Source organism: Malaclemys terrapin, chromosome 17, assembly GCF_027887155.1.
Source record: "Malaclemys terrapin pileata isolate rMalTer1 chromosome 17, rMalTer1.hap1, whole genome shotgun sequence".
In the NCBI taxonomy this organism is placed as follows: domain Eukaryota; kingdom Metazoa; phylum Chordata; order Testudines; family Emydidae; genus Malaclemys; species Malaclemys terrapin.
The window spans coordinates 18,397,499-18,423,032 of record NC_071521.1 but is presented as its reverse complement, the minus strand read 5'-3'; the positions used below and the strand labels follow the sequence as shown (position 1 = coordinate 18,423,032).

Here is a 25,534-nt window from a genome sequence, read left to right as displayed (position 1 = left end):
CGGGGCCGCGGCTCCGCCATGGTGCCCGGCCCAGTCCCCCGCCCCCGGGGCCCCCGCCCCAGCAAGGCATTCTGGGACATGCAGTCCCGCTACCGCCCGCCCCTGCGCGGGGGCTGCTGGGAACTGTAGTTCCGAGGCCCCGCCCCGCAGGCTCCCGGGGGCATGGCAAGCCTCAAGCCCTGTATGCAGATGACCTGTTAGCAGACTGACTGTATGCAGATTACGGGGGTGGGGGGGCAAACAGGCTCGCGAGCTGCATGCGGAGCCCCCACCCCCCCCACTCCCCCAGTCTCTGCCTGCTAGACTGGGGGCGGGCGAGGGGCTTCTGCCCAGCAGGGATGGGGGCCCGGGGCTTCAGCCCCCCCCGGAGACACCTGCCAGGGCTCTGGGCTTCAGCCCTGCTGGGACTCTAGCCCGACGGGGCGTCCCTGCAAGCCCTAAGCCCCCCAAAGCCCCTCCCCACGGGGCTGAAACCCCCCGACCCAGGCAGCACGCCCTGGGAGCTGAAGACCCAAGTCCCGACAGGCGCGTCCTGCTCTCGAACTGCTGAAGATCCTATCAGTCATTTTTGACCACCCCTGGCACGTTCTTACAGGCACCTCCATTTCCTGCGTTGCCTCTGTCCACTGTGATTGCATCACTTCAAGGTCTAGGAAGGAGGTCTCTAAACCACAATGCACAACTGCTCCTTCTCTTTGCAGTGCCAGCTTCAGCCACAGGAGATCAGGCCAAAGGCTCTTTTGGGGGCGTGGGGAGGGTTCTCAAAGAGAGAACGACAGCCCCTAAAATCCCACAGTCCCAGATGCTAACGCCAGCCAGGTTACCCTGCCCTCCTCTGACTTGTCAGTTTTGTCATCTGTAAAATGGGGATGGGACTAGGGAGTTCTTTTGTAAAGCGCTGTGCGATCAATAGATGAACAGGATAACAGCGAGGTATTCATTTCCCCCTTCAAAAAGAAAAAAAAATGTCAGTAAATTGCAACAGCTCCAAGGGGGATTCAAACCAAGTCTAGTCAGATTAATTAGATCTGTCATTAAAATAATTTTAAACTGCTGCTATAACGCAAGTTTCAGAGTAACAGCCGTGTTAGTCTGTATCCGCAAAAAGAAGAACAGGAGTACTTGTGGCACCTTAGAGACTAACAAATTTATTAGAGCATAAGCTTTCGTGGACTACAGCCCACTTCTTCGGATGCATATAGATGCTATAACGCAGAAGGGGCTGAGAAAAGGATTCTCCCCCCCCCCCTACAAAAATCTCCCATGAGTCCTTCCCCCGTATGATGCACTACAACTCCCACAATTCTGTGCAAGCCCTGTGATTTGTATCTAGCTTGCAAGTGACCTATATTGAAACATACACCCCACCGCAAAGTATTGAGTTTCCAGAGGAGGAGCAGCTATCACACTTCGGGGTCACTTTACACATTCCCTTTCTTTCTGGCTGTGTTGCACTGCACAGGAGAAATAAAGAAGCCAAGATGATGCAAGTAAGTACATTTCAGATTTGCTGGCTGATGGGATTAGAAATCTGCCGGGACTGTAAACTACAGGTTGGAGTCAGATGATACATACAAGCCGGGCTTGCCTTCCAATACAAACGATACATTGGTGGGATTGAATTAACAATCCGATTATAAGTGGTGGACAGTGGAAAGGGTTATGTTTTGCCCAGAGAAGGCTCTGCTCGTTTATTCGGGGGCAGGGGAGCGTGATGTTGACACAGTAACTTTATTAGGGACAGCACGAGGCAGTGTAACTGCTTCAGGACTGGAAGGAATGTTTCCCCTCTGCCTCCACCTGGCAGTTAAGCTTTCTGATTGGAAAAATGGCCCATCTCAGCCCAACTGAACATATAATATTGTCATTGTGTGGAGGGCCACTTTAAGGTCAAAATCATCTTCTCACTCCTACCCCTTCCCCTGCAGCAGCTCTAGTGCTTGGTTACAAGAAGTAACTACATTAGGACAGTGCAAAGGGTGGGGTACTTGGTAACTTCTACCCCCCACCAGCCCCGTTTTGTATCAGTGCAGTTTATTATCTCTGCTTGGGTCTATGACTTTCTGAGCATGCAGCCCTTAGCACTGGTGCTTGCAGCTCCCCCCTGGTCTATCCTCTCCCCATCAGTTTGCTTCTGTCCGCCACTGTGCTTCTGCTGCCCTTTCAGTTAGGGGTTCTCGGCAGATTTAACCAGGGTTGAATGTACCCCAAAGTAACCCTTGACCATTTGAGAATCAGTGTCCTAGATAAAGGGGTAGGGTCCACTTTTTTTTAGTTCAAGATATGTTGATATTTGGCCTTTTTTCCAAAGATCACGTTGATTTCTTCAACGTTACTTTTCCCATGAAAACTTTTTCCATTAACCATTTGTGGATTTCTCTCTCCTCCTCCTCCCTGCCCCACCACAGCTGCTTTTTTCCATAGGTTGGCTTAGGGCAGGGCTGCCCTACAGAGTTCTGCCAACGCAGCTATGCCAGTCAGGGGTGCAAAGAAGTGTAATCCCTAACCAACATAGGTAAGCCGGAAAAAGCCCCTAGTGTAGATGCAACTATACCGACAGCTGTGCTCTTACTGGCGTAGATGGTTTTGCTCACGCAGGGTAGTTTTAGTGTAACAAAATCGTAGAAATGTAGGGCTGGAAAGGACCTCAAGAGACCATCTAGTCCAGCCTGCTGAACCCAGACAGGACCAGGTCTACCTAGACCATTCCTGACAGCTGTTTATTTAACCTGGTCTCAAAAATCTCCAGTGACCTCCAACCTTCCTTGGAAGTCTGTGTCAATGATTAACTATCCTTATAGGTAGAAAATTTTACTATACTGGTGCAGTATATCTGTGTCCAAGAAAGTACCCTGGTTTTCCTATACCAGTAAAGCACCGCTGGTGTACAGCATTTTAGCAAATCATCTCCTTTCGGGGTAAGGAAACAGTGACAGAATCACTGAAGTTGGAGATAAGGACCTAAGCTAAGGTCATCTTACTGGTTCAGGATTGTTCCCTGCAGTCTCCCGAGTGCCTAATCTATTTAGGAATGAGTCTTATGATGAGGCTTCTGCTACTTCCCATAGGAAAATGCTGCCTTTCTGAGTCACTCCAGTTTATAGAATTTCTTCTTCTCAATTATTGCTACACGTTTGTGAGCACTGTAATAACAGCCTGACTCCTGCCCCGATCCAGAGTCCATTGAAGTCAGTGTAAAGACTCTCGGTAACACCAGTGGGGTTTGGATCAGGCCTCATGGGGCGACGTCTACACTACAAGTGCTACGGCAATACAGCTGCAGCTGTCACTATAGAATCATGGGACTGGAAGGGACCTCAAGCGGTCGTCTAGTCCAGTCCTCTGCACTCCTGGCAGGACTAAGTATTATCTAGACCATCCCTGACAGGTGTGTGTCTAACCTGCTCTTAAAAATCCCCAATGATGGAGATTCCACAATCTCCCTAGGCAATTTATTCCAGTGCTTAACCACCCTGACAGTTAGGAAGTTTTTCCTAATATCCAACCTAAACCGCCCTTGCTGCAATTTCAGCCCATTGCTTCTTGTCCTAGCCTCAGAGGTGAAGAAGAATTTTTCTCCCTCTTCCTTGTAACAGTCTTTTATGAACTTGAAAACTATCATGTCCCCTCTCAGTCTTCTCTTCTCCAGACTAAACAAACCCAATTTTTTCAATCTTCCCTCATAGGTCATATTTTCTAGACCTTTAATCATTTTTGTTGCTCTTCTCTGGACATTCTCCAATTTGTCCACATCTTTCCTGAAAAGTGGTGCCCAGAACTGGACACAATACCCCAGTTGAAGCCTAATCAGTGCGGAGTAGAGTGGAAGAATTACTTCTCATGCCTTGCTTACAGCACTCCTGCTAATACATCCTAGAACGATGTTTGCGTTTTTTGCAACAGTGTTACACCGTTGACTCATATTTAGCGTGCGATCCACTATGACCCCCAGATCCTTTTCCGCAGTACTCCTTCTGATTGCTCCTTCCTAAATGGAGTACTTTGCATTTGTCCTTATTGAATTTCATCCTATTTACTTCAGTGTAGCATAGATGCTTCCTACAATGAGGGAAACGTTTTTTTCCCATCGATGTAGTTAATCCACCTCCTGACCAGGGGTAGCTACGTCAAGGAAAGAATTCTTCTGTTGCTCTAGCTGCATCTACACTGGGGGATAGGTCATTTTTCACAGCCCTGAGTGACAGAGCTAGATCGATCTAAGTACAGACCAGGCCTGGGGTGAGTTACTCCACAGGGTGCAACAGCAAACACAGTAATACTCCAAACAGCAATCTCTCAAATCCTTTGTGTAGTCACCAGCTATTTGTTTAACCCACAGGTGCAGGGTAACAAAAAGGAGTCAAGATTCTAGTACATGCATGCAAATTAGATAAGCAGTTATCATACATACACACACTGGATATTTCACTGGTACACCGCTACCTTGATATAACGGGGCCCGATATAACACGAATTCGGATATAACGCAGTAAAGCAGCGCTCGGGGGGGGCGGGGCTGCGCACTCCGGTGGATCAAAGCAAGTTCAATATCATGCGGTTTCACCTGTAACGCAGTAAGATTTTTTGGCTCCCAAGGACAGCGTTATATCGAGGTAGAGGTGTATATTTAATGTCTGCTGTTTGGAGGGTTGTTCTGAATGCTACAATTCAATGTTATTGCTAAAAAATGTAGTGAATTAAAATTTAACTTTGGTTAATTGGATCATCAGATGTATTAGCTTCTTAAGGAGTGATTCGACTGTCAGATAATTTAATTCATAGAATCACCTAAGAGTCGAGCTAATACACAATTGTGATCAGATACAGATATTTAAAAAGCAGAGATGAACGCAAGCCCCGTAAATTCAGATCCCAAATCAAGTCTGAACTTTCCCCAAATGTCAATAGGGATTTGGATCCAGACTTCTGGTCTCAGACTTCTCTCTTGTGAAATGAGATACCATAGTCTAATGGGAGTTAGGCACCTAAATATCTTTGAAGAGCTGGGCCAGCATGCTCAGTGCCTCACCCCCAGTAATTAGTGAGGCTTTTGGGCTTTAGGATTACCTCCATCTAGCTGAAATCTCATGCAGTCCTTAGCAGCAGTCTGGGGTAGCAGGTTATTAATCTAGCCCAATACCTCTCCTCCTATTACATTGTGTTACAATAAGTTTTAACAATTATACTTGCTCTTCTATAGCACTTTTCATCCATACATCGCACAGTGCTTCCAAAAAAACCAACAGTATAGTTAGTCCCATTTTACAGATGGGGAAATCGAGGCACAGAGCAATGACATGACTTGCCCAAGATCACTCTGGTGGTCAGTGTTTAAAGCAAGGTTAGGACCCAGGTCTCCTGACTCCCAGTCAAGTGCCCTATCCACCGGGGCACGCTCCCTCACTGTTTTGAAATAGGACCAATGAGCTAAACACAATTTGCTCCAAATCCTGTTTAACAACCTGACAGCCACATGAACATTTTGTTTTTAAATAGCAATATTAATATCTTAATCATTATAAAGTTCTTTGGGATCCTCAGGGGAAAGGTACCATGTAAATGCAAAGTATTATTATTTAAAAGCTACAACACATTGACCATAAAACCCCCTCCAATATCACATGTCCATTTCCCCTGAGAGAATTGCAACACTGGAAAATCTGTCTCTCTAGTTCCTTTTTTGCCATGTGATTTGGCTCAGGATTTTGGTTACAATTAAGGAGATGGCTTGTAAACAGAACTGATTTCCATAGCAGTGAGTGGAACACACTGGTGTGGGTGTGAGGTGTGGGAAAGTCAAGCAACCAAACCCTGCTGTCTGGAGCGTTCAGAGGTGAGTCAGTCTGTTGTCACAGTTCAGCTTTGGAATCTTGGGTGCAACCCCTCGGTCTGGTCTAGAGTAGAAAACGTGAACTGTGGAACTAAGGTGACTTCTTTTTAAATCGTTTCAATTGGGTTAAACCTTGCTTAAATTAGTGAGGCTAAACCGATTTGTGTGTGTCTGCATTAGACTGGTGTAAATAAATTGATTTAGCTGCACAGGTGCAACTTTACCATAGGCCTGGTCTACACACTACAGGTTTGTCTTACAGTTCAAGTGTTGCCCCTAATTTGAGTCCTTCCTGTCCACACACACAAACTTTTAATTCAAGTTAGCCTATACCCCATGACAGGCTGGCTAAGGCTCAAGTCAGCACAACTTATCAGCTGCTAACATGACCACTCTGTAGTGTGGTCTCCACTCAACTGCCTCTGGACAGTCCTCCAATGCCTCCCCCTAATTCCCCACCACGGGCCCAGAAAGGACAGACAAGTTCTGCTACAAATCGCCTGGAAAGCTGGGCTCAGCTGACTGCCAGCACAAAGAACACGAGGAAGTAGAGTACTCGTGTGGATGCATCAGCCAAGTATTGGTTTGCAACGTGGCCGCTCATTTGAGCTCGGCCAACCTGAGAGGAGTAACTTGCGTGTAGATACCTCAAGTTAACACTGCAGTGAAGACACGCCAGAATTGCACTGGTTTAACTGCGTGCAAACATGTGCATGGAGACTCTTAAAAAGATCTAAACCTGGCTTATAATGGTTTAGCTTGCACATGTAAATTCCTAGGTTCAAGCTACTCCAATATATCAAGTTTTAAACAGATATAAGTGTGCCCATGCATGGGTTTGCACCGGTCTAAAACCATTACGTGACTTAAGCTACCTGGCTGTAATCTGTGTGTGTAGAGAAGCCCTTGTATAACCCCGTAGTTATGGCTTCCACAATCCAACTAACGAAGCAACTTCCTTTACATAATGCCGGGCATCAAATACCCGGTCTATGTGCTGGATCCACCCCCAATGACTGCTTGTTGGGTCATGTCTGATTTTACACAGTAAGATCACTGGGCCAAGGACCATGGGTGCTCACTTTGGGGCCCTGCATGGTCAATGCTCCTTGTGGTAGTCAGAGCACTTTGGCTGTGTTAGCGTCACCGTTATCTGCCTGCACTGATGCACGTAATGGGTTAATTTCCTCTCTTGGAAGAGGCTTGCATCATTTAGCTTTTTGCATGATGACACCTGGGCCATGTCTACACTAGGGATGCTATAGAGGCATAGCTCCGGTGCCATAACCCCGCCGTGTCGAAGCAGACTCCTATGACAGAAGGGGCTTTGCCATCTCTGTATGAGCTCTATCTCCCTGAATGACGGTAGCTAGGTCAACAGAAGCATTCCTGCAATATCCTTGAAAAGCCTGATTGAATTAAATGTAAGTCTCTTTGGAGTGCCTTGCATTACCAGTGCCCGGTTTATGTACCATTGTGGACTTGTCTGTAACTTCTCAGGCAGGGAGGGGTAGGATGTGGCCAGTGTGAATCCTGGCAAGTGTTATGAGCATCCAATAACTATTTTAAACAACGTGCCCAATCCCGAGGAACCTGTGAAGTTGAGTGGGTTTCCTCAGAAATAGTTGGGAAGAGACGAATGCAAATTCCTACCTCCAGACCCAACCTTTTGAAGCTACATCCTAAGGAGAATCCCATTGGCTGTTGATTATCCATTCCCAGCATCTGAAGGTCAAAGCCTCGAGCTGCATATGGGAGGTCCTCACAGATTCATGGGGTTGCTTGTCCTGAGCTAACAGCTGTTATGAACTTGTAACTACAACCCCCAAGCAAGGGTCTTTTCTGAAGAACGCTTTACCTGCCAGGGCTCTTGTTGGAGCCGGGGGTGGGGGATCATCTCTGGTAAGATTATGGCCGTGCATGTGGGTTCTTTTATTATTTTCTCTGGAATGCTTTCACCTTGACAGTAAACGTGCTTGCTTAGAAGGGGTTGTGTGATCATTTATAACTGTGGGAAATTACACTGTTTAGCCACTGAGGAGAAAGCAGAACAGGCCTGTGTAGGAAGTCTCACTTGCTGGGGAATAACACAATGCACGCAGGGAACTATGCTGCCTGGAAAAACCCTAGTAAGAAGGGAGAGAGTCACAGAGTTCAAGGCCAGAAGGGACCACCAGCTCATCTAGTCTGACCTCCTGTATATCACAGCCACACACTAATCCCAACAACCAAAATTAGACCAAGGTATTACAGCCCAAGAGAGGTGATGGCTGAGGAGCCGGCAGCCTAGAGTGGGTGCCCTTGGAGGACCATGGAGGGGGAATACAGGTGTAGTTACCCTGAACTGTGACAGCGTTCTTCTGTCAAACTAGCTGTGTCTACTTGGGGGGTTAGGTCTGCATAGCTACAGCAAGTGCCATAGTTTTAACTGTAGCCCAGGCCTTGGATTGGCAGTGAAAGGACCCAACAAAGCCCGTTGTGGGGCTGTGTAGTGACATACAGTAGAACCTCAGCATTAGGCGCACCAGAGTTACGAACTGACCCGTCGACCACACACCTCGTTTAGGACCAGAAGTACACAATCAGGCAGCAGCAGAGACCCCAAAAAACCAAATAAACCCAAATTTGTACAGTGCTGTGTTAAACATAAACTACTAAAAAAATTAATAAAGGGAAAGTTTAAAAAAAGGAAACTGTTTCTGTGCTTGTTTGGTTTAAATTAAGATAGTTAAAAGCAGCATTTTTCTTCTGCATAATAAAGTTTCAAAGCTGTATTAAGTCAATGTTCAGTTGTAAACTTTTGAAAGAACAACCATAGCGCTTTGTTGCGAGTTACGAACACCCTCCATGCCCGAGGTATTCGTAATTCTGAAGTTCTGCTGTATTGCGCAGATCATCTGCTGGCACCTGGCTCCCGGCCGGCCATGCAGGATCACTTCGTCCTGTGTGAAACGGAGCGTGCTCTCTGCGTACACTGGAACTGGCAGGTGTAATTCCCAGTGTGGATACACAGACATGCACTGCTTGTGCTTGAGCTAGCCCTAAAACTAGCACTGGGGCTATGACAGCATGGACGGTGGGGTGGCTCAGGCTAGCCGGACGAGTCAGTCCCCAGAGGGTCAGGCGGGATCGTACTCGGGTGGCTAGTCTGAGCTGTCACCCATGTCACCACAGCCACACTGCTAGAGAGCGAGCATGTCTCTGTCGACCCGGGCTGGGAATTACACCTCTCGGCTCGGTGGAGACATATCTTCTGACATAAAATGCCGGTATGTGAATGGACTGGGGAGGGAGAACTGCAGAGTGTATTGCCTCTTCGCAAGAATCTGTAGCCCATCTTTGTATCGTAGGCTTGTGTCTCCCAGGGGCATGGAAAATCCAAACCCTGGCGAGATGTAGTTATACAGACCTAATCCCCGGTGTAGACAGCACTAGGTCAGTGGAAGAATTCTGCCATCCACCTCGCTACCACCGCTCAGGAAGGTGGACATGAGAAACCCTCCCGTCACCTAGGTAGTGTCTATACCAGGCACTGCAGTGGCAGAGCTCTAGTGATTTAAGTGTAGACATTCCCTTACACTGCACTCTACCGGCAGGTTTAGCCAACTCCTGGGCAGACATACGGTACGTTTGGAACCCACCCCCATTGTCTCAACCAGGGCCGGCTTTAGCAGGTGTGGGGCCCCACGCCGGGACGCAAATTGTCTCGTGCACCCCCCTCCACCCAAATTCTCCATGGCCCCGCCCCGACTCCACCCCCTCCCTGCCCCATTGGATCCCTCCCCAAATCCCCGCCCTGGCCCCACCTCTTCTCCAGCATGTCTCATTCCTCCTCCTCCCCCCTCCCTCCCAGGCTTGTGCTGATCAGCTGTATGGCAGTGCAAGCACTGGAGGGAGGGGGGAGAAGCAGGACGCGGTTTTTATTTATTTTTTTTTCCCCCGCTCCGCCGGCAGCCCTGGACGTTGTGGGGCCCTCTTAGACGCGGGGCCCCATTCTGGGGAATCAGCCGAATTGGCTTAAAGCCGTCCCTGGTCTCAACATCACAACAGGGTCCCGGGCCATGACTGGGGCTCGCGTGCTCCTGCAATACAAATCAACAACACATAACAGCTCTTTAGCGACAATCCAAGGATTCCATGTTGTGGCACTAAGTCCTTTAATACCAGATCATCTCAAGTTGCTGGACGCTCATTATGGCCCCACTAGGGAAGTCCCCTCCCCATTTCACAGAGAGACTCCCTAGCTTGCTCACGGTCACACAGGAAGTCAGAGATGGAGGATGGCTCCGATCCTGCCCCTTCACCCCAAGCCCGTCCTCCCGTTCTGACTCTCTGTGGGAGTAGCAGCGGTGCTGAGGAGTAGCCGGTTTCAGCAAAGGAACGGTCTTCCTGCCGCTGACTCACAGTGACAGGACACAAGAGAAACCCAATTCTTGGGTGCCCCATGGCTTCTTCACAACACCACAGCCACCATGAAGGAACCATAAAGTAGCCATAGGTGCTCCTGGGAAATATATCCAATGCAGGGGGGCAGCCCAGTACGCATATCCAGCTCTGTACCACACCCAGAGAAGCCCCAGTTTCAGAAGTATCAGGGGAGGGGAGTGAGTCTTGGCAGGGGTGTTCCTGGGGACAGCTGGAACAGCCCATAGGGGTTTTCAGTAGCCTGGCTGCCAATTACGGCATCCCTCTAACTTGGGCTGGGGGTAAACCAGCCCCCAGCATCCTTGCATAGGAAATGTGCCAGGGAGATTTGGCCCAGGGAGCAGAGCTCTGTCCTTACAGCGTGTAGCATTTCCTCCTGAGTTAGGGATAGCCACTTTCTCATCTTGCAGCACATGGAAAGGAAAAGGCCAACCAGAAGACAAAATGCCATCCAATCCCCAGTTTAGGATTCCAGCCATAGCCCTTCAGACAAAAACAAATGGCCCAGTCACCACCAGCAGGATTCGTGCACTTGAAGGTGGTAAATGTAATTATTAGACTGAGTACAGGACTAAAAGTCCAGGGATCTGGGTTCAAATCCTGGCTGAGACACCCTGGGCAAGTCTCTGAATATTTCTGCGCTCACATTTTCCCATTTGAAAGGGGAAAATAACGCTACCACCATAGTGAAGTGTTTGAGATTGATGGGTTAAGTATGCCAAGTCCTAATATAGTCTCATTTAAACACTATTATTATAAATCTGCTGCCAAAGAGAATTCAAAAGAATGAGCCAATTACAGGTGATAATATGCACTTCACAATGTACAGACGAAGCATATAATTAGATCCTGTTTACTGGATGAATACTACAGCTATTAGGCAATATTTCTAGCCCAGGCAGGTCCCTTCAGATGCATAATGGAGATTATTGTACAAAATGCATCATCTGCTCATGTCATTAGCAAACGCTGCAGTTGTATGTGGCATGTAATTAACAAGGCAAAGGCTAGGCCTTCACTGCAAAAAGAGCTAAAAATGCATCTCTGGGTGTAAAATGCTAATGGAAACCAGGCACAAGTGCTTTATAACCTCGGTGTAGCCAATGGAGGTCAACCCTGGGGGAGGAGGAGGTCTAAGGTTAACACTGACTGGGTACGTCAAGGTAAAATCTGTCCCTTGTCTTCGGGGCATCTGATTGAACAACTTTTTCTTTTTCCTTCAGCAAAGCCAAAGGAACAAGAATCCAAGCAATTATGGCGCCATATACATAGGAGGTTCAGTGCACCACGTGAGATACGTGCCCATCAACCTTAATCATGGTGCAATTGCAACATGATGAAAGCCGTTTACTGCAGGAAGCAGCATTGGTTTTGTAAAACTGGGCATTCAGATGAGACTGGCTGGGTCCAGAAAGAGAACCTTGGTTTAGAAATTGGTAGCATTGCCCATAGATGACCAGGTCTGAGTAAGATGCAGGAACATACAGCAGCCATGCATTTATCTGTAGGCAGAAGAGAGAGATCTTACCAGAGTGGTTCCTGTGCTATCTGAAGCCTTCCCTTCTTAGGAGGAAAGTCTTGTGCGCGGCTGGAGAAAAGTGCTCCATGTTCAGAGGAAGTGACTTTCTGCCTTGGACGAAGTGATTTGCCCAAGGTCACACAGAGAGGGCAAGTGGCAGCTAGGAGAAAAGTCCAAGTCTTTGGCCTCCCAGTGCTGTGCTCTAACCACAAGACTATAGGCCAGGGGTCGGCAACGTTCGGCACGCGGCTCGCCAGGGTAAGCGGTGGGAAGCCGCGGCCAGCACATCCCTCGGCCCGCGCCGCTTCCCGCCGCCCCCATTGGCCCGGGATGGCGAACTGCGGCGAGTGGGGGCCGCGATCGAATGAACCTGCCGCGTCAGCAGGTAAATAAACTGGCCCGGCCCGCTAGGGTGCTTACCCTGGCGAGCCACGTGCCGAACGTTGCAGACCCCTGCTATAGGCTAATGGCCTCAGGCGGCACCTGAATGGCCTGCAGTGTGTCCCCCTTTTCAGGACCTTCCCAAGTCCTCGCACAGGAGCTCCCAGCACATACTGGGTTGGAAGTCAGTCCACCACCTGCTGCACCTGAGGATCTGTCTAGACTAGGAAGAAAGGTGCTTTTTTCAGCAGGGTTAAGTCCTGCTGCAGCCTGCTAAATTCAAGCCAAGGGGGTTAAACTGCATTCATCAATGCTAAGTGGGGTTTTTCCATCAACTTAAACTAGCTTGATTGAGCCAGTTCTATTGGGAAAAAAAACCTTTTCTCATAGTCTAGGCCTCAGACTACCATGTGCAGGTGGGAGAGAGTGGACAGGTTCTATTGAAATCCACACACTGTAGTGCATAATCCTGGAAAGCCCGTTTTCATGCTAGGAAGTTCACAAAATGATGCATTAACATAGAAACAGCCCCCCATTTCCCAACACTTACTGGTACCTAGCCCCTGGTTCCGCTCCGCTCCCTTCCCACGGTGAATGCGGTGTTACCAGCTTAATGCTGCTTTTGGAGGGATCTGCCTTAACTCCTAGTGTTGTGGATTTTCCCTAGCCCTACTGGTAAGTCACCATGGGCCTCCCACAGAGAAAAAAACTCCCAGTGCAAAGGATGCTATAAGCTATAAGGTGCCACAGGACTCTGTTGCTTTTTGCACAGGCATTGAAACCGCTCTGCTCCACCGAGAAGCGAAACTGCCTTGACTCTCAGTAGCTGAGCTGACTGGCTGTAATCAGGACGGCTGGCCCGCTGCTTGAGACACATGGCACCCTTCTCACTGCCTGCCATTAGCTCGGCCTCGCCAAGGTCAAACTCAAGGTTGCTCCTTTTTGTCTGGCCAGACCACGGGCCTCCTGCTGAGTGTGCTGCAGTCCTGATGAGCAAGGGCTCAGTTCAGGATCACGCTCTACATGCTGACTGAGGCTGCGTTAAAAGTGAGAGAAAACAAGTCAAATCATGTGGGCAAGTCATGTCGCTACTCGGTGCCTCGGTTTCCCCATCTGTAAAATGGGGATAACGATACTATCTTTGTAAGAAGGGGTGGGCAAACTACGGCCCATGGGCCAGATTCGGCCCGCCAGCCATTTTAATCCAGCCCTCGAGCTCCCACTGGGGAGTGGGGTCTGGGGCTTGCCCTGCTCTGGCGCTCCAGTCGGGGAGCAGGGTTGGGGGCCACTCCACGCAGGTCCCAGAAGCAGTGGCATGGCCCCACTCCAGTTCTTACATGTAGGGGCAGCCAGGGGGCTCCGTTCTGCACGCCACCCCCGCAGCTCCCATTGGCCAGGAACTGCGGACAGACAGCGTGCAGAGCCGCCTGGCTGCGCCTCCGCATAGGAGCCAGAGAAGGGACATGCCGCTGCTTCCTGGAGCCCCTTGAGGTAAGCGCTGCCCAGAGCCTGCACCCTGACCTTCCTCTACATCCCAACCCCCTGCCCCAGCCCTGATCCCCCTGCCGCCCTCCAAACCCCTCGGTCCCAGCCCAGAGCACCCTCCTGCACCCCAAACTCCTCAGCCTGCACCCCAACCCCAATTTTGTAAGCATTCATGGCCCGCCATACAATTTATATTCCCAGATGTGGCCCTCGGGCCAAAAAGTTTGCCCACCCCTGTTGTAAGAACTAGGTAGGAGCCAGGACTCCTGGATTCTATTCTTGATTTGCTGTGTAACCATAGTTAGGTTTCTTATCCTCTCCATGCTTCAGTTTACTTATAAAATGCAACCCCCTACCTGCTCCCCCCCCCCCCCCCCAATCCTGTGAGGCTTTATTCGTGCTTGCAAACAGCTATGTAAGCGCAAGAGTACAGCATGCATCACGACTCACTCCCTCTAACATACCAAGCACCTTGGGGCTGATTTTTGGAAGTGTTTGAGACCCACTGATTTCAGTGGGAGTTGTGAGTGCTCTGCGTTCCCAAACCGTCAATCCCTTCCCCACACCTGATTCTGTTCTGCCTGGCCTCGGTCTTAGTGCAAGGTGGCTTCCCCTCTCCGAGGGCGGAGCTCAAACAGAAGTGGAGCAAACTGAATTCGCCCTTTGAAGTGAAGAGCCAGTACAGGAGGGATCTGCCAAGAGGCAAACCTGCTAAGAGCCCTTCAGTTTGGTTCCGCAACGTCATGCATTCCAAGAGGTTTACAGAAGTAAATCAATGATCTCTGATACTTCGGTGCCCAACGAGGCTTTGGAGAAATGAAGGCAGAGCGCGAGCTCGCTCAATCCTCGGAGGTTGCTTTTTGTTGTTAGTGGAACCCTCTCCACTGTGTGATCACCTGGAAGAGACTTTGCCAAAGCAGAGGGGCCTGCCCTGAGATAAAGAGGTGGGGAAAGGGAAGGGTGAGTGCAGGGGCGGCTCTATGGTTTTTGCCTCCCCAAGCATGGCAGTTAGGCGGCCTTCGGCGGCACGCCTGTGTGTGATCCGCCGGTCCCGCCCCTTCGGCTGCCTGCTGCCGAAGCCGCGGGACCGGCGGACCCCCCCCCCTCCCCCGCAGGCGTGCCACCGAAGGCCGCCTAACTGCCGCCCTCACAGGAACCGGCAGGCCGCCCCCCGCGGCTTGCCGCCCCAGGCACGCGCTTGCTGCGCTGGTGCCTGGAGCCGCCCCTGGGTGAGGGGCTGGAAGGAGCGGGAGAGAGGGGGACTGGATGGCTCAGGGGTGAGGAAATGGGAAACGAGCCATTCACTGACTTGGCTCCAAGTAACAACAATCATCATTTGCTGGCTGGCTGAAACCTGTAGAGAAGGAAGTGGTGGGAACAGATCAGATAAGTAGCCAGCTCATAGGACCCATCACCCATGACTTCCTCTGTTGGCAGTCTCAGAAAGAAGCCAAGAACCACCATCACCTACAGAGGTGGCCTCTCCAGACCAGGGTTGGGCTGCACTGGGGGCGGCCTGTGGGGAATTCTGTACCTAACTGCTCATGGTGCAGAGAAGGAGGATTTCAGCCCCCAGGCCAGCCACCCAGCCTTTTATTTATTTCAAATCGAACCTCTTGCACCTGCCCCCACCAGGCTGCAGAAAATCTGCCTTGAAAGTGGGCATAAGACAGCAGAAGCCAAGTACAAGCCCTCCAGCCGCGGACCAGGAGCTGAACAGCGCATGCCAGGCAGGGGGCAGGGCCAGGCCATCAATGAGACACGCTCATTCAATAGATCTCCCATGAAGGATCCTGTAGGGCTTCAGCAGAACGTAAGGGAGGGCAGCTTTGGGTGGCACCCTGGGAGTGGGCATGGGCAGCACAGCTGCTGCCCTTCTGCAGTGGGGAGTTCGTCCCTTCCAGTGCAGCTGCAGATGGGGCAATTCAGTTTGCTCCTCCCTGTTTCCACAGGAGCACATCTGGCTCCTAGATATCGGCCCTGTGCAATCTCTAGGGCTCAGGCTGATTTAGGAGCCTAAACTGGCTCCAGACCAAGACGCACAATGGCAGTGATGCAGGAGGAGCTGTGTGTACCCCTCCACAACACTCCATGCCCAGGCGGCCCTGATAACTGGAGGAAAGGAGGAGAATATGAAAACCAATTAACAGCTGGGCGAAAAACATCCAAAGCAACCTGGGCCGTGAGGGATAGCACGTTCCAACAGATGAACTGCGCCATGCACACCGCAGCAGCTCCTGGCCTGTGCTGGACCCTAGCTACCACCATGAGGAGCACAGAGTAGCTAGCCTGGCTAGAGAGAACGTGCACAGAGCTGGATGGAAACGTCCCACTCCTTAACACGCACCTTGGAGGCCTACGACCTGAGTTGCTGGTCTCAGCCCGATTCATAATGGACAGGCGGCATCTGCATCACAAGCTACACACCTGTGGGCGTCCCCGCTGCCAGGCCAAGGGCTGGACGTGCTACAGAGGCTGAGCAGTACCTCCTAACTGAAGGGGAAGGATGGCCCAGTGGTTAGGACTTAGGAGACCTAGACTCAATTCCCTGTTCTCCTACAGATTTCCTGGGTGACCTTGGACATGTCACTTAGTCTCTGTTCCCCATCTGTAAAATGGGGATAACAGCACCTCACAGGGATAAAGACTGGGAGGTGCTCAGATGCCATGATAATGTGGGTCATGTAAGTACCTAAAATATTTAGACAGAATCTTAACAGTGGTCCCTTCTGTCACAGTCCAGGGAAAGTGCACCTGTATTCCCCCTCCATGGTCCAACCACAAGTTGAGGACTTCAATAGCTCAAACATAGGTCAGGGATTTGTTACAGGAGTGGGTGGGTGAGATTCTGTGGTCTGTGTTGTGCAGGAGGTCAGACTAGAAGATCATAACGGTCCCTTCTGACCTTAAAGTCTATGAGTCTAGAAGGGCACCCACTCTTAGGTTCCCAGTTCCCAGGTCCCAGCCCTCACCTCTCGGTCAGAGACCTGCGTCTCGCTCCCTCCTGACCAGGCTGCACAGTTCCCTGTGTTCGCTGTGAGTTCCCCAGCAAGTCAGACTGCCTAAGCAGGCCTGCTTTGCTTTCTCCTCAGTGGCTATAAACAGCGTACTTGCCCACAGCTATAAGTGACCACACTGCCCTTTGCAAGCAAGCACAGTTATTCTTCAGGTGAAAGCATTACAGAGAAAACATATTAAAACGATAAAAGAACTTACACGCCAGCTAATAAGCTTACCAGCGATCCGCCCTTCCCCCCAACGCCAGCATGGGCTCCTTCAGCCTCCACCAGGCGAGTTTTCTGTGGTCACAAATTCATGACAGCTTTTGCTCAGAACACGAACACTGCCTGAAACCGGTGGGTATGTACTCGGCACAGCTCAGCTGTGCCCCCACTGCCTCTATCCATGCTACCCACTGCGGTTACACTGTTATTCATACTCCTCCTTGCTTGATGAGAGCGTGAGCATGTGTATGCGAGCAGGGGAACCACACCCCTAGCTCGTAGTGTAGACTTAGCCAGTGAGTCCCTTCTTTATCTTTGATCTGCAGAGACCAGGAAGAGGTAATCTGCCCGACAGCAGCTCAAAAGCTTGGGTCTGGAGTTGGGCATCTGCATTCCCCTCCCTCCAGATATTTCCTAGGAAATCCGCTTGGTTCAACCTGACAGTGCCTCCTTGTCTGGCCCAATCTGTAAAGCAGTCCTTTGAAGCTCATAACACTTCCCAGCAGGGTTTACATTGGCTCCGTCCGCCCCCCTAGAGAAGTTATGCACAATCCCACAATAACACGTCCACTTTGCATTTGTAATACAATGGGCCCCAAAGCTATTTAAACTTAATTCAGTCAGATCTCCCAAAATGTTGCCGGAAGTTGCCATGTCTGTCTACCTTTACTCACTCTGTGTATTGGCCATGCTCCTCCCATTCTGTCCATACGCAGAGACTCTCTGGCCTCTCAACCTGGCAACTTTTATCAACACTAAACTCACTTGAAGAAATGTTTTTACTGTGATTTATAAAAGGTGCTGAGGCACCATCTATGAGATGCTGTAATTAGCGATCATGGGTCTCTCTCTACAGCTGGAAATCTGGCACCGGCTGGTAAGAGATGGGGTTACTGTTTCTACATTCCACCCCAATCCAGTTCCTAACTTTTGCCTTTGCTTTGCTTCTCCGCCAGATGTATTTCTACTTCTCCGACAAGGTGGTACTTTTGTTTGACTTCTGGAATGTCCACACCCCTGCAGGTAAGAACAGAATCTGTGGATTATTCCCACCCCTGAGCGATAGAAATTAGACCCAAGTAATTTGTACTGTAAAACATAACCACCCATAATCAGCTGCTCTCTGAGGCTATCAGCTATGTAGTTCGTTCATGTTTACTCTAGCAGAGGCCATAATCTGTGCTGAGTAGGTGATAAGTAGAGGAGGGAATAAGGGCGGCTATTCAGTTTACTCACTGTTTTCGCTGTAGTGACAGACACCAAATCATGGACTGGGAGAATAGGAACTTGCATGCACAGAAAAATTCCAACAGAGAATGTGTTCTCCACCATTCTATACAAACCCACTGCCTGCCCCCAGCCCCACGCCTGATCTCCGGAGGTCCCCTCCTGTCCCCCAGAATAGCCCTGATCTCTCCGTGTGGAATTCACTGAATGCCCCAAACTGTCGCTACTACATCACAAGCCACTGAAAGATGGTCCATGCTATTGCTCAGTAGGGATTGACGCACAGCACACATTTGATAGGCACAAATTACAACAGCTGGCCATCTCTGCTCCAGAGTGGGCCACGACTGGGACAGCGACGGAGGAGACAAATGAGGATGTAGAGCAGTTATTTATCACATCCCTGCCTTATCCATTATACCATGTACACAAGCACTACATTTATGCATAAAACAATGCCAATAAAAGCTACAAAGAAACCCAGCAGAAGACTAAGAGTGTTTAAACTCAGCCTCTAAGTCTCCCATAGCAGGGGAAGAGTATTGGTTTGGTCACAGATTGGGATGGGACTTGGGGGAAGATGCCCAGAGAATATACAGTGAGTTGCACAGTCTCAAGAGGACTGATCAGTGAATCACACACCGGCCTGCTGCCACTCCAGCAATGCTAAGGTGCGGGGAGGGGGTGCCATTATGAAATGGAAAGTGGGCAGTTCTGCCAGAGGGCTCAAGAAGAACTTTGTACCCCATGTCCTTCACTCGGAAGAGGTTCTGGCCCCATCTGGGATGAGCAGAGCAGAAGAGATGGGGAGACCCGTTGGGGTGGGTAGAGGCAGATGTCACTAGAAGCACCACTGCCCCTTTCCTACTGGATCGGAGCTTTGCAGCCTGATGGGATGGGGATGAAGAGCGGAATAAGGGTGGGGGGAAGGCAGATGCTGAGGATCAGCTACTGTATTTGATCAGGAAACTTCCTTAGAAGAAGGGACTCCCTCTAAAACGTACTTTTCAGAGTCCCATGAAACACTCGCTGCTTCGTGGCAAGTTAAATGGTCCTTCCGTTGCAGGGATGGTCCTGACTCTCTTGCTGGTCAATCTGAATGGTGTTTGCCTTGCAGGGATGGTGCTCTCGGTGCTGGTGGTTCTGCTGCTAGCGGCATTGTACGAAGTCATCAAGATGAGCAAAACCAAACTCCTTCGCCAGACGATACTGGCCATCCCCACCACCCTCAGTCAGGAGTCACTCGGGGAGCCGGAGACAGGGTCTGTCAACTCTAACCTGGGTCAGCAAAACACCACCTCAAAAAGGTAACCCAGTCCCCATCTGAGGCTTTCGCTATCGCCTGCTACACAGAGGAGGCCCCAGGGCTTTAAGCACCGTTTGCTGTGTGGTCCCATCATAGGGTTGCCAAGCTTCCAGGATTGTCCTGGAGTCTCCAGGAATTCAAGATTACTCTTTCATTAAAGATCAGAGGGGTAGCCGTGTTAGTCTGAATCTGTAAAAAGCAACAGAGGGTCCTGTGGCACCTTTGAGACTAACAGAAGTACTGGGAGCATAAGCTTTCGTGGGTAAGAACCTCACTTCTTCAGATGCAAGTCACTTGCATCTGAAGAAGTGAGGTTCTTACCCACGAAAGCTTATGCTCCCAGTACTTCTGTTAGTCTCAAAGGTGCCACAGGACCCTCTGTTGCTTCTTTCATTAAAGAGTATGTCATGTAATGAAACCTCCGGGAATACGTCTAACCAAAATTGGCCACGCTAGACCCAGGGTCTGTCTAGACCAGCGGCCTGTCCCTGATAGTGGCCAGTGCCGGCTGCTTCAGAGGAAGGTGTAAGAGACCCTGCAGTAGCTTCCAGGGAACCTTCCTTCTCATGCTCAAGTGCTCACATCTGAAGAGCGCAGGGGGTATAGGTGACGACTTCCCCTCTTTCCCGTGGGTGCTGGACTCTCCTTCTGCCCCCGGCCCCGCCTCTTCCCACCCCTTCCCCACCCTCATTTCAACCCCTTCCCCAAATTCCTGCCCTGGCCCTGCCTCTTCCCCGCCTTCTCCCCTGAGCACACTGCGTTCCCGTTCCTCCCCCCCTCCTGGAGCCTGCTAATGCTGCCAAACAGCTGTTTGGCGGCAGCCGGGTGGGAAGCGCTGGGAGGTAGGTGGAGGAGCGGGGACGCAGCGCACTGGGGGGAGGAGGAGGAGGAGGAGGAGGTAGGGGGGGAGGGGAGCTTGGCTGCCAGTGGGTGCAGAGCACCCATTAAATTTTTCCCTGTGGGTGCTCCAGCCCCAGAGCCGGCGCCTATGGCTGGGGATGCAAGGTGAAAATGAACAGTGATACACAGTGAGAGGAGGGTGCCCACCAGATAGGCCGGGTCAGGGGAGGCTGCAAAGCTGAGGAAAGAGAGGTTCCAGACACTGCCAATTCAACACTCTGCGGGTGTTCAGAGCCCTCTACAGGCAATCCTCACCTGACTGACTGCTTTCCCCATTCCCCCCACCGCCTGGGGGCAGCCTGGCCCCTCAGACAGGGAGCAGCTAGAGTGCTCCAGCAGGATTTGCAGCTCCCACCCCATCTCTGGTGTCTCTGCGCCCTGCTCCCTAAGGCCAGGAAGGTGGTGAAGTAGCTGGCACTGCTCCTCCTCCTTCCCCAGAGCTCTGCTCCTGGTCAGTGAGATGCAGGTCAGGGGAGATGAGGATCCCAGGATTCCCAAACCCCTCTCAGTAGGTGGCCTCTGCCCAACTGTCCTCCTCCACTAAGTGCTCCTGCCCTCATGTTTGCCCCGTACTGCCTCAGCTCCTTCTCCCCCACCCCCATGGGCTGCTGCCCCCTCCCTCCTACACCTAACTCAGGTCTCAGCTCCCCCCATACCACAGGTGTTTTCTTGCTTTGCCCATTGGCTTCAAGGGGTGCCCAGCTGCTCCCTCATCTTCAAAGTCAAGAGGGACCACTGCCCTGTCCCACTGGGAGTGGCAGGGTGGCCGGGCAGCGACACCGGGAAAGGGCTGAGTGACAGGGACTGTCGATCACCAGCACACCCGACCCAGGGAGCCGGCACTGCCCCAGCCAGCAGGGCTGCAGCCAGAGGAGTTCAGTCTTAGCGCTGTTTGGAATTGTTCCAGAGGAACAGTTTTCCATTGGAAAATGCTGATTCAATGGAAAATTATCGAACCGTTTCTTTTCATCTTGGCTGCATTGGCGTGTTTAAATTATAAAACCGGAATATAAACACGTCGAGCCGATCGAGTGAGAACAAACGGTCATTTTGAGTTTTCTTCAATGAAGTTTTGGAATCCCCAGGAAATTTTGCATTTTTGTTCCAATTCGGAACAATTTTCCCCCCAAACCTTTGGAATTTGCCATGGGACAGGAATTCTGAGTTCTGTCCAGCTCTGAATTTTTATACAAGTTGTTTGCAGATTTGTTAACTGGAACGTACTGTTTTTTCTGGGTTCAAATGGTGGCAGGTGCCGCAGGCTTTCTGTACCCCGTAAAGCATCACAACTATAGCTGTTAAAACGGAACCAATTAATCCCACTCGATCTCGTCTTCCCCCAGGCACCGCCTGTATCGTGAGCTAAACCATCCCAATTACGCTGGTATTTTCTGGCCAACCACATTTCTCTAGCAGGGCTCCGTTGGCAAACAGTCTGAGGAAATATGCTGAACGGCTTCCCTCCCTGTCTTTTCAGGAGCCCTCGTCAGTGGTTCCCATGTGATCGGGGGTAACTAGCATGAAAGGCTTAATCTCAGATAGAGTCTCATTCACAGGTGCAGGATTGACCCCACTGAGGCCAGGAACGAATCACTGGACATTGTGGGAATGCTAAGGGCTTTCCCCCCTCAGTGTCTCCACAGGGAATGGGAATCTGTTATGGGCACACAGGCCTATCCCACGTGATCACTTTCTGCTTTGGCAGTGGTGGGATAATGGAACTTGGGCCTTTGACACACAAAACCCATTCAAGGAAGATTGGAGGTTGCCTATAAAAAGATCGCCCCAAAAATACACGTACTGACAACTGTTCTGACCCTCCTTCATTAGAAGGCCATGTCCGTTAAGCATCTAATTTCTATGCTCAGTTAAGGCCGGGTTCACTATTTTCCTGCAGCTGGAAAGAGCTTTTCATGGACCCCGGGGCACTGTACTTAAAACATGAAGTGCAACTAACTAAAAAGAGCATCTTTGGCTCACACTGGGATGAGGTGGTAACCATAGCAGGTGACAAGGGAGAGAATTCCACCAAGTTAGAACCCTGCGGGGCTAAAAGCTCAGTGTGCCTAAGTGATCCAGGCATGGAAAGGGTTAAAAAATCAAAGGCAAGTTTTAGCCCATATGTGCAGAAACCAAAATGCAGAAGAGGCAATGTTTCGTTCAGAGCGTAATGCCGCCCAATGATTTAGCAAAGGAACAGGAAGCCAACCAGGCGCGAAATGCGGGTAACAAACAATGCAAGGGGAAGTCACGTGACTTTGAAGAGCTTGCCGCCCTGCCTTGCATGTCCTGTTTCATGTGGCGCAAAGTTTCATATACAAACCAGCAGGAGAGGAGGAAGCAAGTTAGTGTAGATGATGGGGGCCGGGAGGGGCTGCAGAGCGGTATCATTTTGGTGCTGTAGCCCGCACAGCTTCGGCAGCGTGCTGAGATCACTGCCTAGCATGCTGCTGAAGATTGTCCCATTGTTTCCTTGTGCTTCCCCGTCTGTCTGGATCCACCTGTCGCCTCTTGTCTTACACCGTAAGCTGTTTGGGATCTGTGTTTGTACAGCCCCTAGCACAATGGGATCCTGATCCAGGAGTGGGGCTCCCCTAGGAGCTACCACGATACAGCTCATTACTAGACAATCAGAACGCCTCAGGGGCTCAGCCCAGCGATGACGGGCTGTGTAGACGTACCCGAGCCAGCGGGAATCATGCAGGTACAGGAGGGAGCCGGGACGCTGCAGGAGCAGGCACTTCAGTGTGGAGCGTACGCGCCTGCCTAGAGCCCTGCGTGATCACGCCAGGGCTAGGTCATGCTGCTGCAGCTGCATGAGGTGGGAGCTTGGGTTCTGGCAGATTACATGAACTGCAGTCAGCACGGACAGACCCTTAGGCAGCACAGTGCCCTCAGCGCACTCTGCAAACATCAATTAACCCCACAATGTTACACCCACAATGCACTACCAGGGCTCCTGGCCATAAGCTCTCACACCTCTTTGGCCCGTACCCCCCTCCTGGAGCATGTCAGACACACTTGGAAGTCTGGGGAGATGTTGCTAACTAGCAAGACTTGTTCGCGCCATAGTTAACTCTGCTTTTCTTTTCTGGAAAGGTGGTTTCTTTCCCACATCAGCCAGAGCCTGCTCCACGTGGCCCAGGTGGTGATCGGTTACCTGGTGATGCTGGTGGTGATGTCCTACAACACTTGGATCTTCCTGGGGGTGATCGTGGGTTCCGCCCTGGGTTTCTACCTGGCTTACCCGGTGTTCAACGCGAGATAGCGGTGGCCTGCTGCACTCCAGGGCAACATCTGCAGTGGGAGGAGGACTAAGGAGGCTCTACTAGAGAAAATGCTTGTGCAAGACTTGGCCTGGAGCTGGCAGGAGATAATCCCCACGCAATGGGGGACGCCCCCCATTCTCCCACCCTGGGAGGGATTGAGTTTCTTCCTTTTCAACCTAGCGTGGGCTCCCCTTCTATACAATTATCCATTTTCAAGATCGTTTTTGGACCCTTTCTTCTGGGCAGGCCCTCATCGTCCTGGCCAAGCAGGGCACGGCCCCACAAGGAGCTAAACTGGGCCACGGGCTGCGAACCAAGCAGCTCACCCTTACAGCTGCCATCTCCAATGACTTTGAACCCACCCTCAGTTCTCACTCAGGAATCCCAGGAGCCTTTCCCTGCTGAGGAGGAGCAAGGGGGCTTGGGCCGTGGGCACTGCCACCCTCGCCTAGGGACTGACAGAGCGGGCGGACGTGTTACAGGCTACGCCCATCAGCAGGTGCTGGAGGGATGGGAATGCCAGGGGATAGATTGGGGTTATTTTACCCTCCCTCACAGGTTGTTCATGTTCCTGGCTGGCCCCCCTAACGGCTCTGTTCCCCTCTCCCTGCTGCTTGGGGGCAGGAGGAAACTAACTCTCAATGTGCTCGTGCTGGTCTCTGACCTTAAGGGGACGCTCCCCTCACACTGTGCCTTCTGTGTTCCCAACAGAGCAAAGCCGCACGGCAGTGCCCTCTGGCTAGCGCAGGGGGTGGGCAGAGCTTGACCACCCTCCTGCTGCTGGAGCATAAGGGAGTCAGTCAGTTGGTTTAACCATCTTGCGCGTGCCATGGCTCGGTTGCTTTGGAAACCAGGATGCACCAGGGGCTGGTGTGTCTCACAGGATCCTGTTGTAGTTCATGCCAAAAGAAGGACCAGTTTTAATAAAGCTAATTGGGCGTGTGTGTGTTTGTGTGTGTGCACGCGCACCTGATCGTGGGAGAAGCCGCTGGCCTCTCATAAGGCTGAAAGATAACGTGTAAGTAGATGGTGCTGATCAAAAATCAGGCTCCCCAAGGGCCAGCCATTCCCCTGTGGCAAGGGACTGCTCAGAACGCTGCAAGGGCTGCAGTCAAGAGCAAACAAAGATTTCAACATTTTTAGTATAAATTAACTAAATTTCTAAAAGAAAAGTCATTTTGAAAACGTTGAAAGGGATTTCTTGACAACTGCTCAGCTCTCTGCACATCAGGCACAAGCCCTCTCGGGCCTGCACAGCCCAGAGTTGTACATGGACAAAAAAATAAATTATTCTGTTGAAGGTTTAACAGTTAGAAACTTGAGTTCTTAATTCACCAGCCTCATCTTCCCAGTGCGGGGACTATATGCTGATGGCGAGACTTTATGAACAAGAAAACAATACCACTTAGCCCTTAGATACCACTTTTTTCTCAATAGATCTTAAAGTGCTGTACCAAGGAGGTCAGTATCACTGTCCCCATTCTACAGATAAAGAAACCGAGGCACAGAGCAGGGACGGTCGACCAGCAGGCTGGTAGCTGAGTCAGGATTAGAACCCAAGTCTCTCGAATCCCAGTGCAGTTTGCTAAGTGATATCCCAGCTGAACACATACCATGTTAAGAAGCCATTCACTGACCTTAGCCAGCCAGATAGCACTGCCAGGGAGGTCACCCTGGCCAGTTACCCTCTTTACAATTAAGTCCTAGGTTCCCACCATCACATGGAATGTCCCAGAGCTCACCATTTTCACTAACAGTGAAGGAGAGATGGTCTACTTAAGCCAGGGGACAGGGTCTCAGGAGATGTGGATTCAGTTCCTGGTTCCACCATTGTTTTTTTGTATACCCCTCGTCTTTCTGTGCTTCACTTCCCTGTCTGTAAAGTGGGAACACTGCCACCCCCTTTCTCCCCACCCTTTTCTCTTATGTATTTACGCTGGATGCTCTTTGGGGCAGAGAGAGACAGTG

At 50.8% G+C, this 25,534-nt stretch overlaps 1 protein-coding gene across 1 annotated transcript; it reads left to right on the top strand.

The window, feature by feature from the left end:
- The first annotated feature begins 162 nt into the window (after window positions 1–162).
- Window positions 163–24,873, top strand: SLC31A2 (solute carrier family 31 member 2). Its single transcript, XM_054007878.1, is given in 6 exon segments — window positions 163–181; window positions 1,269–1,324; window positions 1,326–1,490; window positions 17,821–17,887; window positions 19,209–19,398; window positions 23,397–24,873. Coding segments are annotated over 6 exon segments (666 nt in total). The 3' UTR covers window positions 23,566–24,873.
- The last annotated feature ends 661 nt before the right edge of the window (window positions 24,874–25,534 follow it).